This window comes from Caretta caretta, chromosome 7 (genome assembly GCF_965140235.1).
Source record: "Caretta caretta isolate rCarCar2 chromosome 7, rCarCar1.hap1, whole genome shotgun sequence".
NCBI classification, from domain to species: domain Eukaryota; kingdom Metazoa; phylum Chordata; order Testudines; family Cheloniidae; genus Caretta; species Caretta caretta.
In genome coordinates, this window is record NC_134212.1 from 36,003,446 (window position 1) to 36,021,808 (window position 18,363).

Sequence of the window (18,363 nt, forward strand, 5' to 3'; positions counted from 1 at the left end):
AAAGAAGGTACCAATGTGATATTTCTACAAATAACTACAGCGCTCGACCCAAGGTTTAAGCATCTGAAGTGCCTTCCAAAATCTGATAGTTATCGAGCAGAACCCATCATTATTAGTAGGACATATGTTCTCTGGAATGGTGGTTGAAGCATGAAGGGACATATGAATCCTTAGCCCATCTGGCACGTAAATAACTTGTGACACCAGCTACAACAGTGCCATGCGAACGCCTGTTCTCACTTTCAGGTGACATTGAAAACAAGAAACGGGCAGTTTTATCTCCCGCACACTGTAACCAACTTGTTTGCCTGAGTGACTGGCTGAAGTAGGACTGAGTGGACTTGTAGGCTCTAAAGTTTTACATTGTTTTATTTTTTTGTACATAATTCTACATTTGTAAGTTCAACTTTCATGATAAAGAGATTTCACTACAGTACTTGCATTAGGTGATTTGAAAAATACTATTTCTTTCTTTTTACAGTGCAAATATATATAAAGTGAGCACTATACACTTTGTATTCTGGGTTGTAACTGAAATTAATATATTTGAAAATGAGAAAACATCCAAAAACATTTAAATAAATGGTATTCTATTATTGTTTAACAGCACGATTAATCATGTGATTAATTGCGATTAATTTTTTTAATAGCTTGACAGCCCTAATCAAAACCCAACAACTTGTAGCAGTACAAAAATGTGGAGAGTACCACTGGCCCCAGCACTGCCTAGGTGACTTGGTAGTAGAAGCTGTCCATCCTATTCCACAACCCACAGCAGAGAGCAGAGGGAAATGGGACCTTTATTTTCAGGATGGGTGTAATCTCCATAGGAGAATCAGGACCTCTTCTGCCACTTTTTCACCTCTGTTAGAAATTTATGTAAAATCTTTCTCCTTTGCTAAATTTCCCAATTTGCTACTTGATTTCATGATCTACTAATGTTATTTAATTCTCATCTTCACCACTACGTTAGCAACGCTGCTGCCAAATGTATGTGTACGTATATAGGTACCTATTTTAAACTGGTCAGAGTATTTTGTGTCATTATGAAAATGTAAGTCACATCAGAAAGGCTAAGCAATTATGCTGTTTAACTTGAAGTCTTGAAAATCATCAAACAGTTTTTGCAACACATTTGAGCATGATTATGTAGAGAACCGATTCAAACTTTACAAAATGCTTTAGATGGTTAATACCAATGACTGGTAAGCAAATGAATCTTTCACAAAGACAATTAATTAAGATGCCATTCTGTGCTTAAAATTAATTAAGTCATATTGTCAAAAGTGATTTCTGAATGTTCACAGTAGACAATCATACACGTTAAATTGTTGTCTGAGCCCACCCACCAGCTATCCATTCTACTTCTTTCCTGAATACCTCTAGATGACTGATTCCAACAACTGGCAGGAAACTGGAGATTCTTGACAAACAAAGATGACATTTCATTTGCAGAATTAGGGAAAGCAATTTATACAGTTTACAGCACTAGTGAGCAGAAATTTTAACAAGGGAAGGCAATTAATTTTTTTCATGTTTATAGAGTGCTTGAAAAGATAGCGTTATATAAGTGCCAAATAGTATTATCATTAGTCCCTGTACTGGACATAACATTTTGAGCATTAACCTGGGAAGAAAAACATGAAAATTTTGTGAATAAATGCTAAACAATACTGAAAATAAGAATTCAAACACTATTTAGATTTATCTTATTAAATAAGCATGTGTGTAGAAAATTATAGTGCTTCCCCCCAATCATCTATACTTCATCTAAATAATAGGGTAGTTATAATGTCGCTAGTTCTGCCTTCCTGTGATGGAATTTTTACAAAAAGGATACTGGCAATTACCCTAAAAATTAAAAACGGGAATAATTCTGATTATAATATTATTTGTATTGCAGTCGCATCTAGGGGCCACAACCAAGATCAGAGCCCCATTGTGCAAGACACTCTTACAAACATAACGAGATACTGTCCCTGCCCTGAAGATTTTACAAATCCATGGCCCCAATCCTGCAATAATTTACACACATGCTTAACTTTAAGTACTGTCAGCAGGCCTGCTGAGCTCAACAAGTATAAAGTTAAAGCATGTGTGTACATTTTGGCAGGATTGGGAGTAAACTGGAAAGACAAAGAAAGGATGGGAGTAGAAGCAGAGGCACAGAGAGGTAAAGCGACTTACCCAAACAGACAGCAGGTCAGTGGCAGAACAGTGCCCTGGGTAATATTGCTTACATTTTTTTTTAAACTTAAATTGGCTAAAAAAAAGAAGTTAAGTGTAAGGCAGTTCAAAGTCTACCTTGACTTGACAGGGAAAGCATTCTGACTTCAATGTGAGAACTCTTGGATGAGGCTGAGTGGATCAAAAGACAGGTAATGGGGATATAGAGTTTCCCATCTCTAGGCCGCTGGGTCAAATCCAGCCCAGGTTAGAAACCAAAAAAGGTAAATACCCATCTTGAGGCTGTTTATCATTAGAATACGTAATTTTATCATTTTCTGAAGTTCCTTCAGTTACAGTTACTGCATTTGCAATGCAGACTCTAAAAATACATGGTGCCCTGTGCAGCCTGAACACTATGTCGTTATCGAATTCTAAGAACACTACAGATTTTTCCCTCTGGCAAATGCTAATTTGAAGTATTTTTTCAACAGTAATTAATTAATAATACATTCACAATTAAATATTAATGACAAACTCCTCTGGGAACCTAACCAGGTTCATTAACATCAAAGAGAGCTTTCCCCGTGACAGCTGTGGTAATTTCTTCTTGAGTATCTATTAATGACACAAACATTTCTTTAGAGCTATGGGCCAAATTTTGCCCTAGGTTACATGTGCACAGGTCCCACTCACGTTCATGGGCACTATGTACATGCCTTTCAGGGATGTAAAGGGAGAATTTGGCCTTGTGTCCCATATTATGTCAAAAAGTCCAGTCTAAAGACACCACACTCTAGAAAACCAAGCAAGTCCTTTCCACAGCGCTAGTAGTTATGTTCCTTCACACCAGGAATGCTTCTTGACATACAACAATATGTTGCTATTCTTAAAACATGCATAAATCTGAACAAACACTTAATATAGCTTACTGCAAGCCCACTGTTTGCTGTAAGCCTTGACAGACAATTGTGCCACATAAACAAAAAACACATGGGACAAGATACTTTACTCTATGAATTTTAAATTTTAGCGGACACACCATTTTTATAGTGCAGTCTCCTTTCTTATGGTACTATCAACCCTTCTTTTGGGTATACAGCATCTTCCAAAGCTAGTAATTTTAATTAATTTTAAAGTTTTTAATTTTATTTACTTCTTGAACAAAGTGTGAAATTAATTTCCTATTTTGCTTTAAATAATACCCTCTTACCGCTTTTAGCAGGGGAGAACCATGACTGGATAGCGGGGAATGGGAGAAGCCCAAAATGCATGCCTGGCAGGAAGAGAAGCTCTGCCACCCCCCAAATGGCAGTTCTCTGCTTAGCTGTTGGCTTGGCAAATGGATATGGAGGCAGCTGATTGGCTGCTGGGTGCCCCCTCCTATTTAAACTACACTAGGATTTTCAAAAGCCTCTACTCTCTGGTCAGTTATCCCGCCCTCTGTCCACTTAGTTGTAGATAAGGAGTTGTCCTGCTTATGATGTTACGGGTCAGACGGATTGCCTGTTTTTATGGATCAGAAAGGAATTTTTCCCATTGGGCCAGAGTGGCTTGGGGTCTGGTGACTTTTTTGCCTTCCTTGCAGCCTCTTGGAGGCTCAGTTGGGATAGAAACGACAGGATTTGAGGTTCATATAATGCTGTTAAAATTACTGATTCATCACCACTTGCAGCCAGTGTCCAGCATGGGTAAAGGCTAAAAGGGCCAGCTTTCAGTTGTAAACAAGACCCAGAATTGCACACTTGGACCATGCGCTCACTGGGATAAGGAGGAAGGACGACCTTGGGATCTAGGCAGACTGAGGTTCCCCCTGCCCAGTCTTGGGGCCTCTGTTACTCCACCCCTCCTTAAGCTTTTATGTGTTATTTGCATCTTCAATTAATCTTTTATATGATTCACCAACGGAAGAATTTGAAAAAAAATGCATCTTGCTTTTAGTGTACAGCCTGATTGCTGCGAAGTGCCTTTTATCCCACTGATAGACAATTAACATAGATAACCTCTCAGTTTTGTGAAAATACTGCTGCTGCCTTACACTTCCCCTAAAGCTTCCCAGCCTCTTCCACCTTTCATATCAGCTAGTGAGTTGCAATAGATCTTTTATTCTAATTTCTAGTGCTGAAAGAAAAAGAAGTACACTGCTGAACCTCAAGACAATTCACTTCTATAGCTAACCTTAACATAATTCAGGAATGGCAATGTGGGATTCTGTACCATTCTGTGGATCTTCATTGTAACAGCTAGTTTGGGAAAGGCAGGGGAGGGTGAAAATGCAGGAGATGCAGTGAAAATCTGCTACCACATCAACTGTAAACTTAGATAAGATCATTTATGGTCAACTTATAAACTCGCTGCTACAGTCTGTTCCTGCGAAAAGAGATAGGGAACACCACTATGGTCTTGAAGCACTGTGGCTTGCTTTCTGAATGTGCTTCTACTCTGACAAATATCATAGGAGTTCGATGGTTGTTGCCTCTCTGATTTCAGTATCAAAATGTGTTCAGTTTTCAATGAAAAAGATGGTTTTTCCCAACTACTAGCCCTGCAAACTCAGCCTTAGCTCAGAGTCTCAAGTGGGTTTTTTCCATCTGGCATATCACCATCTGTAATAAAGGTTCTGTAGGACAAATTAAGCCCTCAGTGACACCTGTGCAACTCCACTGCCTGCAGTGAGGAAGAACAGATGTAACTAATTGGAACTTGGAAAACAATTCTCTTATGATTAAACAGAATACAGCTCACTCCATTTTAGCTGTGCACCCACTATAGTGCTCACAGCAGTAAAACCTTATTTTAATCATTAAAATGAGCAGGTATGAATTTCTGAATACACAAAATGAACTGTAAGAAGCTGTCACTTCCTCACTAGTTATATTTCAGACTAGAAACTCATTTTAAGCAGCACATCCTTTTTCTTATGGTACCAGAAAAAAAGAATCGAGAGAGCAGATGACATCCTGAGTAGAGTCAAAAATCTCTCTCTCTTAGCGGTTGTTTCTCTTTTCATGCCCTCTCATCTTGATACAGCTGCTAGGTATTGCAATGTCATGCTGAATTTAGCCACTGTCTCTAGGTCAGATCCTTAACCCTCCTCCTGCCCTGGTCCAGTGTAGGATTAATAAACCCACCCAATCACAGATCCATTGGTACACAAGCACAGACGGCTCTGAATTATAAAATCTATGACAAAAGGGCAATGGTTAAATTTTTAAAAATATAGTTCATTAATTCAAATTGATGAAAGACAGTAGGAAAAAAGCATCAATAGCTTACCATTATTGTTCCTCCTGTTTGGGTTCTTAGAGGCTTCAGCACCTTTCTCTGAACAAGGAAATTGGGAAGAAAGAGAACTGGTGGAATTTCTGTAATTGTAGCCACTACAAATGACCACTACAGAAAAAAAAATAAAGAATAATTACAAATTAGTTTCTGAATAATTTACCTTATCTCCAAACTACTACTTTAATGTTCTGTCACAGTTACTATATACTGAACAAAAGCATGTGGCTTTAACATACAACATTTTCTCTCCACAAAAACAGCAATGTCTATAATAGCAATGATTTATATTGGAATCTGAACAGCTTCCTTTCTTTTAGACACCAGCAAGTCTCAAACTGCAATTTATGAGAAACATAATGTTTCAAAAGTCAGATTTTGGATTCTTCTGCCAAAGTTTGACAAAATAATTATTTTTTCAGTGATGTCCAAATTTTAAATAGGCTAATAAATGTTACAAAAACAACATTTGTTCATGGTATTAATAGTTAGCTGTGCTTACCACATTGCTCAACCCTAAGGGTCAAGAGAATACATCAAATAGATTTGAACTAAGAAGTTCAACACTTATTAATGAACATTTTATGCATTTCTTAGCTTAAACAATCCATAATAATTTGATTATTTTCATGCAAGATCAGGTAACATTTATTTTGCATATTAAACACTCCTGGAATATGTTTTAAGGCAAATGCTGTATTAAATAATTAAGAAAATGATTTGAAGAATTATTTCCAAAATATTTATAATACTTGATCTATTCTATTGAAGAACTTGCTGATATTACTTCTAAGAATCCATACTAACAGTGTGAGGAGCTATACCACATCTAAATATATTTCAAAACCTAAATCGAAGTTAAGAATATATAACATCTACATTTCAAGTTATTACTCAATATTTCATAAAGATATTCAGGTCAATAAATTGGAAACCTTTGCACAAGGATTTTGAGTGGATCCCACACTCTTCAGCATAATGAAATTTCAAGAGATTCTGTACACCTCTGTGATTCTCTTATTTCACCAGTTGTGTGATTGCAACTGGTGGGTGAATTTTAACAAAAGAATAAAACCTATATGCTTATTTAGTCTCCTTTGGTATTCAACTTATGACCGCTTACGGCCAAAACCAGTTTAAAGGAAGACTGTAAGTATCATTTATTGGAGCGGCTATGCATTAAGGTGTTTAAAACATAAAAAGCATATAGATTCAGCATTGCTTACTTTGACAGCAGTTCACTTAAGTGTCTGTTATACTTTTATATTGAAATAAATTTCAAAGATAACATATGGCATACACCATGTCGGAAACTGTTAATAACAGCTGTCCATCATTAATACAATTACCTTCACTATCATCTTTTAATGTGGCAAGACTTGCTAAAATCTATTTAAAAACTGTTTTAACTTCTGGTTGGTACTATAAATATAAAGAGCCAATTTCACCCATAGTGCATCTTAAATAGAGTTGCACTAGGCTGAATTTGGCCAACTATAAAATCTGGTGTCAAGCATTACAGACAGTTGGAAAACGTAAGAACATTTCACAAAAAATGTTTGCCTCCCTTTAATTTATGTTGACGTTTTCTGGCCAGCTCTGTAAACACACTGTAACCCATGTGTAATAATACAATATGTAATCTCCTCCACAATGTAATTTGGCCAAGGAAAAGTATAGCCTTACTATACCACCCCTTTCATTTGCACAGTGCCAGCTAAGGAGAAAAGCATGAAAGAGACCACAGCTACAACACTGCAAACAGTTATTTACATGAACATTTAAAAAAGAAAAGGGAAAATGGGGTCAGAAAAAGAAGAAATGGGGCACCGAAAAAGAGTCATATCAATGTATTATATAACAACAACAAATTTGGAATCATGATGCAATCATTCCATCTTGGCATTCTTATGACTACACAGATGACTCAAAGCTTTGCATTCATAGTTAAGGGCAGTTATAGAATGCTTTCAGGTAATTAAAGCCCAAGAACTCTCAATGTTCGTATATGCTATATATGTTCATTTTATTCTAATTAACAGAATACTTGACTAGATATTTAGCATAAGATAAACATAAATCATGAGGAAAGTCTTCAGTCCTGAAAGATACAGCTAAAACTGGGAAAATATACATTTTATTGAAATTGCTCCTCACAAAGATTATAAGAGTCAGGAAATTAGTGTCCTTGATCATATTTTGACACAGTTCTGCTCACATCCCCCCCACCCCCAATACACACAGCAAGACTTTTAATTACTATTTAAATGTCCCCATCACCCCCCACCCTTTGGAGTATAATAATATTTGAAAGGGATAAAATACATTCGAAGTTCGGGGTTGGACTAGATGACCTCCTGAGGTCCCTTCCAACCCTGATATTCTATGATTCTATGCTCAGATGCTTTTCTTGTTACTTCCAAAATTTATTATCCTGCCCTTCACCCACCCCTCATTCTCACAGTTATTAGCTGTGTGCAATAGAAACTGAAAAAAAGAATATACCACTTCATAATTGTGTTTTACAGTACATGTTCATCATGCTGAATGACTTTATCAGGTTAATAACCCTAAATATGAAACAATAAAACACGTATAAATGGGAATGTTACCAACCCAACCATCTGCCCACCAGGTTTTGACCTGCCAAGGTACCTGTGGGTCATCCCTGAACCAGCTGCAAGCAAGACAGTGTAATTGTTTGGCCATTCTTTTGAAATGGGGTTTTTCTAACGACCCATGATGTCGATGCCATCAAATTCAGGCTATGTCGCATAGCCTTAACAAGCACCCGTTGACTTAGTCGAAGTCAGGCTCTTCACCTGGCTGATGACGATGCTATCAAACGGTTGGGCACATTGTCCATATGCTGATGAATGGGAATGTAAAGGTTTATGATACATGATATGCTTTAAATGTTCATAGGAAAATGTCTGATAACAAAGAGCTTCTAAATAAGTTGTTTGGGATGACTTGTCCACAGAATCCTATTTGTAAAGCCAAAAATGGCATTTTTACAAAACGTATTTTCATTTGTTTAGGATTAAATGGTTTTCACGTATGACAGGATTTATCATTATGAGGCGAAGATATCTGTATGGGCTGGGCTCAAAAAACCCACTAATCTTGGGCACGTGGAACGTTTGCCCTGGTGAACGAACGTACCTGTACCAGCAACTTCAGCTGAACTGAAGCTTACATTAAAAAAAAAAGGGGGGGGGGACTTTTAGACCAATATGTAATTAAAAAGCTGACTTTCTAAATGCATGCCAAGGCAATGTTAGCTTCCTGAGTCTGCACACAGTTCCAGTACCTCTGCTGATGTAGCTGTTCCCCAAGTCTTTCATATCTACTAGGTACATTTAATTCTCCAGTAGGTGACCAGGAAGTGTTTGAAGCACTGTGTATTGGTTCAATGTACACCACCCACTGCAGAATGGGCAGTATTTTATCATGTTTATCCGCCATGCAAGGCTTCCCACTGCAACTACACATAGGAATGAAAAGGAGATAAATTCTGCTTTCCTATGTGCTTTCTATAGGAACTGAGCAGTAGAATGACGGATTTCTTGTCAGACTTGTTTTTGGCTGCTACGCACAAATCTAACAAAAGAATTTGCTTCATAGCAAACAGCCCTTGTTACTGTAATTCCAGATAACTATGTTTAATAAGCCTCCTTCTAAAAGCAAATGGCTAACACAGGCATATATGTTTGTTTTAAGGGTAAAGGAGAGCTGTGAAACTTATTTTTCAATTTTATCCTACCCAAATGGTTCTCGTGTTAAATATTTAATTGGACCTTGATCTTCCATATGGTCTGAAAAGGAGCAGTAACTATTATTCTTTGTATAAATTCAACACAGAGATTTTTACCCCCTGATTTTTGTAGACTTTTCTCACAAACCTTTAGGACAATAACACATTTTCTATAGGCTAAGCTTTATGTGTTTTAAAATAATTATTCTCATTACGTTTCGAGCACTTCTGGTTGTAAATATAACAAGTGTAAATGCTGCTCTTATAGTGCCGACTAAATATATATCACTGGGTAATCTGAAATTTTCCATACACACATACATAATATTTTTAATATATGAAAATATCAAATGAATCATGTCCTGAATGTAAGCACTGGCTCTGGTCATAATTGGCAGGATAGTTAACACTTTTTATAAATATATTAATTTCATAAAATTAATAAATTATGTATTTCACTGCAATGGAGGGGCTGACTAAAACAACACAAAGGATATTGGGATATAAGATACAAAATATTCTGAGATATTTGATCATTGTCTGCAGCTTCAGGCCAGCCCTGCCCTCAGAACTTCCAAGCTCTCTGCTGTAGAACTGGGAGCCTGGAAGTCCCAGGACAGGCTTCCAGGGCTGTGGCTCGAGGGCAGTCTGCAAGGGCTGCCCCAGCCCAGGAACGTGAGAGCATCCAGATTCCCAGGCCAGCCAGCTCACTATGATTCTAGCTGGCCCAGAAGTCTGAAAGCCCTGGAGTCCCCAGCCTGGAACTGCAGATTTTAGGAGCAGAGCTAGGCAAATAGTTGATTTTTCAGTTCAGCCAGCAAACCAAAAAAATCAGAGGCAATATTCAGTTTGGTTCCAAAAAATGTTGGGAATTTGTCAGCAAATTGGAAATTGCTCTAGAGCCTGGTGATTAAGGCACTCCTGTGTGAGGAAGGAGATGTGGGTTCAAATGTTCCCTCGGCCTGATTCAGAGGATTAACTTGAATCCACATCTCCTACCTTCCAAGTGAATGCTTTATTCTCACATTCTCTCTGTGGCCCAATTAATTTTTAAGTATTTATGCACAGCAGAACAGTTTCAATAGGAGAGACTGAGACACACTCACCTTAGAAGAGAAAACAGCTTGGTGGTTAGGGCCCTCACCTAGAAAAGGGGGAGATTTGAGTTCAAGTCCCTGCTCCAGAGTGGGCAGTCAAACCAAACCTGGCTTCTCCCACATCCTAGGCAAGTACCTTAGCCAGCGAGCTGAAGTTTATGAAGAGAACAGAAAGACATGCATTCAGTTCGCTGATCCTGAAAAATTTTTCCTCAGCCAAAACTACTGGGTCAAATGTGCAATAGTTCTGAGTTGACCGAAACTGCATTTTCCAGTGAATAAACTACTTCCTCCAAAAAATGTCACCCAGCTACACATGGGAGCCCCAGCAGCTGCTATTAGCAGCCATGAAACTGATGAGAATGTCAATTTCACTCAGCAGCTGTTCTGGCTAGGGAGCAGATTTCATTATATAAACACTGTGTTAGTATTTCCAAAACGTGTGGGTTTTAGGCAGGGAGGGGAAGGATTGCTGGTTCACAGAATTTTTAAAAAAAATTAGATTCATTCTGATTTGGAACTAAATCAAATTTCAAAAATGCAAAATTTCCTGCAAATTGGAAATCATATGTTTTGGCCAGCTCTACTTGACAGAGATGTCTTTTTACTCAGGGCCTCAGTCTTTTATTGAGGGGTGGACATTTCTATTAATTGGCACTATCAAAATGCTTATATTTATTATTCATGTGTTCCATATAAACTGAAAAATAATATTAAGATTAGAGGACTTCTTAGTGAAAGTTACACCTTTATGAAATACAACTTTACTGAGCCACAATTTTCAATTCATAGCGTTTTTCAGCTCAAGGTTCATCATTTCAAAGTGGCCCAGCTAGAATGAATGCTAATCACACAATGCTACTTTACTTGTGTGGCAATATTTGTAGTTACACCCACTCGGCATCAATTTCTAAGTGTGGCATATTTACACACACACACACACACACACACACACCTTGAAAGTGTCATACTCATCACATACTGCATATGTACTTGCAAGCATAATTCCTGCTTTTTAGAAGTGCAAAAGCATGCCACAATTTGAAAGTCTAACTCCATAATCAACACTGGAGTAAGCACAGTAAACTTTCAATACCAATAAATTAAACCTAATTTAGATTGTTTCCATGTACTTATGGGGCAAGCTGTCTAATACTACTTTGAAGCCACAATTCTATCACAAAGAGACTTCCTATTATAAAAATAACTTAGTATCAAATCAACATTACAAACAAAAGCACTAAGTGTACAGAAAAAATCAAAATGTAATTACAAAGGAAAAGTAGAGAGTAATAACGGATAATGATAATGATTTGCATACAACATGTAGCCAATGTAGTCACTCTAGCAAGACATCACAATTCAATGACTAAATAATGAATATTTTATATTCATAGTACTTTATGTGCATAGCAGAAGCGCAAAATGATTTCCTGGATACCTCTTGAAAGCCCTCCAAGATATGGTTCTGTATGCGTATAAAAAAATTAAAGAGAAATATATTCAAACATTTGGAATAGATGGTAACTCGAGGTAATTTAATTTTCCAAACTGTCAACCGGTCAGAAATATCTGTCTTCATGACAACGCTCTTTATTAATTTCTTCTGATATGGAACAAAAGGACAGACATTATACAGTAATCTTAGAAGCCACTGTACTTTCTGCATTAAGCTTATCTAGATAACATATTATAAATCAATACATGTAACTATTTCTTTGGTAGACATTTATTCTCATTCAGTCATCATCAACTTTTAAATCCTATTTCCATTCCTTTATACACTATACTTGTTGCATGTAACTATGAAACTTGCCTCCAGTCAAAATGGGTCCTGTGTCCATAAGAGTAACAAACTGCAAGTTTCCTATAGACAGCAAACACTGCACTCGATGTGTCTTCATTTTTCTCTTATGTGCTCTTCTGTGGTTACAAAGCGTACCTAACCCATTCTTCTTTGTGCCGATAATGCTACAGGAATTTTTAAAAGGATTCACCATATTCTGCTCAGAAGTGGGAGTAAGTAATTTTCTGAGAGTAAGAATCCAGTTGATGTTTTATTTTTAAATATTTCACTCCCTTGCTGTTTAAGAGAGGTAAAATAAAAGCATGTATTAGACAGACCCAGTACACCATTCACCATTTGAGCTTTTCTTTTGCTGCGAAGACACACAAATGAAACTACTTGACAGTATTAAGTTTGACTCACTAAATAGTATGCACCACCATTTCAGGATGTTAGCTTTTAAGAGTTCTTCACTTAAGCCTAGATCCTGCAAAGACGTGACTTATTCATTTGCTTAACTTTAAACAGTATGAATCATCTCATTTACTCATTCACTGAGATGTGTATAAAGTTAAGCACATGCATAGAGGCGTCCATCTTTAGCAGGATCAGTTCCTTAACCTATATAAAACACCAATTTATTATAATGGAAAAGGTTAAAATATTTCCAAAATTTCTATCTACAGCAAGCGGTACCTAAGACTTTGGAGATCAAAGTTAAATCTAAACAACAGAAACAGAAAAACAACTTCAATGGAGAGATGTTACATTAAAGCAGACAGCATGAGAGTGATCAAAAGCAAACTTTGGTATACCATCTTTCATGTTATGCATTCAAGTACTACAAACCAGTATTTTTAACAGCTCATTAATTAAAATAAGCCAATTAAAATAATATCTTAGATGTTAAAAATAAAATGGTATTCATATCTTGAGTGGATTTCTGAAGAGAGTACCAAGTTCAAGGAAACAGCAGATAAAGGTTTTACACCCAAAGGTCTGAAGCCAATCAACCACACATTTAGAATCTTATTAGGAACCAGACACTAAGGCCTTGTCTTCACTTGAGGAAAAAAGCTGTGTTTTAACTCGAGTTAACTAACACATCATAAAATCCTAGTGAAGATAAGGCAGTTTGCTTTTGTCATGACTTAGGTTGAGGTTAACCGTACGCTTCCATAGTCTTTACCTTGCATATTACCTTGTGTGACAACTACAAACTGCCTTGTCTTCATTAGGGTTTTATTTTGTGTTAGCTAACTCGCATTATTTAAGACAAGTTTTTTTCCTAGTGAAGACACAGCTAAAGGCCCAATTTATTTTCATTAGTGCTGAGAACCTTTAATTCCAAGTGAAATCAACAAGAAGTGTGAGCACTCAGCTCCTCTGAAAATCAAGCACTAAAGTAATATTATACTTTTTTCTGGGGGGAAAAAGTGCTTCAGCTAAAAACTTCTGCAGAACTACTTGCTTTATAAGGGCTACAGACCTACCACCAGATCTTGCCGTTTCATAGTTGCACCTCTCATTTTGCAGGTTAGGCTGCAGGAGAGATCTGCATAGGTAGGATGGTAGCAATAGTTTTAGTTAAGGTTGCCTAAGTACTTACATTACATTACCATTTTCATTCCATCATAACATACCATTTTTGACTCTTTCAACTATTATTCTTCAATTTTTTGTGAGGTAAATATTGTAAATTTCCTGGGATTTACATATGAATTTTTCAACCTTTTAAAGCGGTTATTCTATGCATCTCAAATATAAGATATATTCTCTTAATAAAGAGAAAATTTATATACAATTCTTGTGATTTTTTTGGACAGTTTTAGCACTGAAACAGAACAAATTTGAAAACTGACAGTGAAATTGCCTTCATTGATGTGAAATGCCTTTTGAGTCTTCCAGTGAAAATTGCTTTTGATTTAAGTGTGTTATGCGGGCAATTCATGCAAGCTTTTTTATACTTTGAACACAGCTTTTTTTAATCTTTAAAACACCTTTTACCTACATTCTATGCAAAAGAAAGTTATGCTGGGCATGAGTTCACTGCAGACTCTTCCATAGGACCCATTTCTCATTAAAATGGGTAAAGATTTCCCAACAGTGGTCCAACTGGTTTGCTGCACAGCCCTTGCTGGTGGCTTACACAGAAGTCACTGGTCACAAGACACAGGCTCTCCTTATTTCCAGCTGCTTAAATAGTGTTAAAGACAGATAAAAATATATAAATATTTTTCAAATATTATTTTTCTATGTAGGTGGTTGTTGTCATTGCTACAGTACTGTTAAATAATCGCAAATGAGAGGGGTGATGTCCATGAGACACTCTCTTACGATATGTTCCACTACGAAAATATACGAAAAACCTTGTTTTTAGGATAAGACTTAAGAGCAAAATGGCACGAGGTACTGCACTCTATTTCCACGGCCTGCTATAGGAACTGAGGTTGCAAATAATCTCCCAATATCTTCTCAACACCTGATTGGATTAGGCCCAGCATGAAGCCATAAAACCCCTGCCACAGTTGCTGTGCAGTAAACAATGAATCATAGAAAGCTCAATAAGCGGGTCTCCATGATAAGCATCGGAGCTTGTCAAAATTTCTCAAAATTCTACATTTTGACAAAAAATTTCATTCATTCGGCATTTTGACAAAAAAGGGGGAACATATGAAATGGTTATGAATTCTTCCTCTCTGTTATTAACAAGCTTAATTCAGCATGAACTTTGCGCAAGACGAGTGTTAGGGTGGTGTCTAATAAAGCAGTTTCAGGTAATGGAATTTCTTTTTTTCTATTTACGAAACCTAGGAAATGCCATTAAAAAAGCATGTGAAGAGAAGATTAAGATAGCATATATAAGCGTTCAAAAGTCAAGATGTGGTACAGTTAAAGTTAGCAGCTTAACTCTACCCTCTTGTACTTCTACTTTACAGTATACTCTAATTCAGTGGTTCCCAAACTTGTTCTGCTGCTTGTGCAGCGAAAGCCACTGGCGGGCCAGGCTGGTTTGATTACCTGCCGCGTCCGCAGGTTCGGCCAATTGCGGGTCCCACTGGCCGCGGTTCGCTGCTCCAGGCCAATGGGAGCTGCAGGAAGCGGCAGCCAGTATGTCCCTCAGCCCATGCCACTTCCAGCAGTTCCCATTGGCCTGGAGCAGCGAACTGCAGCCAGTGGGAGCCGCGATCAGCTGAAACTGCCGACGCAGCAGGTAAACAAACTGGCCTGGCCCACCAGGGGCTTTCCCTGCACAAGCGGCGGAACAAGTTTGGGAACCACAGCTCTAATTGCATGATTACAGCCCATTTCTCACATAATACAATGTCATCTTATGCAATATTTTCTACATTCATCTAAGGTGTGCTGTAAATGAGACAGGGTTGTCCAGAAGCCCTTATTGCATCTTTCATGTAGACAGCTTGAATTCTGGCATACACAAAGTAATGCCCAGCACTATAAAATGTTGCACATTTATCTGAAGTTATAGAGAAAAAATGTATATATTTATTGCATTTGTGAAATGGTATCTGCTCGTGTAAATAAGACCACCGTAATGTACATGTACAAGAGACAGTTAAAACTGTGCATAGAACTTTAATCTTGACATTTCTTGTCTTGAGTGATTAACCATTCACCCTTAATGTTCTCTTACTTCTTAAAAATGGAATTTTATTAATATTCTTAAGATAGAGAACAGTTTTTCTCAGTGATTCTTATGGCGCCAGATGCCAGTTACTTGACAAAGGTATCTTATGTACTGATCAGTAAAGCAAGTATCCAAGCGACTAATGCCAGATGCCCAAAGTTACAAAGCAAAAGCCTGAGTAGTAAAGCACACTAGACTGAACTAATGACAACCCCAGCCAATGCCAAATGTGAGAGAATACCTCTACCACCTTTCAGTGTACATGTTTTACTTATCTATAATTGAGCCTTCTTCCTTAATTGAATTTCCATATATATATAGTCACACTTCATTACCCTACAAACGATATTTTCTGCAGGAATTCCTACCGATCTTAATATGATAGCTATTTGCCCAAGAGTCTAGGTGACAGTCAAAATCAATTAACTGATTTCAAGAACTTTTTATAAAAGTTAAGAAAAGTAAATAACCAATGCCCATTACAAAAAGTTTGTCAGTTAACATCAAAAACCAATGTAAAAAAGTCAAGGTGAGAAAAAAAACAGGATATATCAACCATGCTTATTAAAAAGAGAGAGTGTGAGCATCATAATGACACAGCTGCATGATCTGAGGGATTTTCAGACAAAAATCTGTAGGAATTTGGAGCCACAGAGAAATAACTCAAAAAGAAAAGGAGTACTTGTGGCACCTTAGAGACTAACAAATTTGTTTGAGCATAAGCTTTCGTGAGCTACAGCTCACTTCATCAGATGCATATATACCATGTGCAAATTACCCACAGAAAAGTTTCTGAAAGATTGTCATAATTTCATAGCAACAAAACAATGTGTGTTTGTACAACAAACACAGACAATGGAATTTTTATACTGAATTGTATAATTGATTGCTCTCCATTTCCTGTTGTAAATAACATGTGTTTCATAAAAGACATACATCAAACTAGAAATCAGAGCTTCTGGGACTTGGTGGGGTTTTTTGGCTAAGAATGACCAATTTGGGTTTCTACATACAAAAAGTTAATAAGTTTTTTGATAAACTTAACTTAATTTGTAATTATATAAATTGATCAATTGCTCTTACAGCCTAAGGTGTGGAACAGTCTATGTGTCATAACACTCCCAGAAGAACAACACCTTGCATTCCACTGACACACAAGCAGAAGAGTGATCCATTTTGTACAGGTAATTTCTATTACAGTATTCACTCATACATTTACAGATCCAGACTAACACGGCTACCCCTCTGGTACTTGACACTCACACATGTTATTGTAAAACAGTAAATTGTTTCTATTTTGTGCATCCCAGAAGTGTAAGATTTATAGGGTGCCAAATATTTCTTAGGCTTACTGTTGCTTATTTCCTTTTGAAATTTCAGAGTGCTGATTTGAAGTAAATGGATAAAGTATTTCTTTATATAACACAAATATTGGAGCAAGATGGATACAAATATCAAAGCTACATTTTTATAATTCATGTATTGCTTCAGGGTCCGAAAGCCTTCCATGAAGCCTCTGAAAATCTCCAGGGTCATGTTTTGCAACTAGAACTGTGCTTTTACTAAAGGATGTGAAGGCAAACCCATACATCTCTGGAAAACTTTTCAGTTAAAGATATACAGATACTAAAAAGCATAAATTATTCCACTTAAAAATTCAATTTACAAGAGTTCTTCCTGATCTGTCTCCTCAGTCCTAGCTTATCTCCCCTCCAACTGCCCTTCAGCCTGTTTTCTCCCCATCAAAAGATCTTAGGTCAGCCTCTTTGGCTGCTACTAACACAGTGAATGTCTACCTGTCTCCCCACAACAGTTGGGAATTTTCCAGGGGCTCTCTATCTCACCTTCAATTTTGCTACAGCATTCTCATGACTGACACTCCACTCTTCATTTCCAGAAATATAAGCAGCTCTCATTGCTCATCAGAGCATGGGCTTAGATCTGCTATTTGTAGATCTGTCTTTCACTTGTCTGAGTTAAAAGGCAGTTAAGCAGACTTTGTGTGGGCCTTTTCACACCAGATCTTAACACTTTTACACTTTCAAACTGTAAGTCCTTCTAGCAAACTCCTTCCAAGCAACAAAGAGAACTTGGGATAGTTCACAAGTCACGCCTCTTGATTTCTATAGCTGCAGGAGCCATACAGACAGGAAGAGATGCCATTATCCTGTGCATTCAGATGTGACTAGACTATTAGCCTAATGGAACTAGCCTTCTTTGTTCAAGACATGTTTGAAAACCATATTTGTTTTAGGCAGTAGGGGGCTATGAAGATAAATGAATCTTTGTTTATCCTGAGCCTGGTCAGGGCCATTGTTATCAGAAGTATTAATAGGAATTCATATGCAACCTTCCCTCACAAATAGATAAAGAACGTGTCTCTGTAATAATGTAACCTCTTTCCACAGCTTTGTGTTGAACACCACTACCTTTTGTTCAGGGGCATTGTGTACGGGTATCTAGTATCTTGAGAAAGATACAGTCCACAACCTCCTGGCTCAGGGACAATTCATCTGACTCCACTACCAAACAGTTTACCTAATCTGTAACTAATTTTTCCTTTCTTGCTAGTTAGGGGACAAGGAGCACTCACTCCCAACACCAGCAGGGCTTCCCAGCACAGAAG

At 37.3% G+C, this 18,363-nt stretch overlaps 1 protein-coding gene across 2 annotated transcripts in view; it reads right to left on the reverse strand.

The window, feature by feature from the left end:
- The window catches only part of HDAC11 (histone deacetylase 11), a 66,936-nt gene that overhangs the window by 35,232 nt on the left and 13,341 nt on the right, over nucleotides 1–18,363 (reverse strand). Inside the window, exons 4-5 of one of the 2 annotated variants that reach the window (XM_048858466.2) lie at nucleotides 11,744–11,770; nucleotides 5,443–5,559 (exon numbers count right to left, since the gene is read on the reverse strand). In XM_048858466.2, the coding sequence (XP_048714423.2) occupies nucleotides 5,443–5,559; nucleotides 11,744–11,770 (144 nt within the window). The remainder of the gene's footprint in view (nucleotides 1–5,442; nucleotides 5,560–11,743; nucleotides 11,771–18,363) is intronic. The other variant, XM_048858467.2, reaches the window with a different exon arrangement.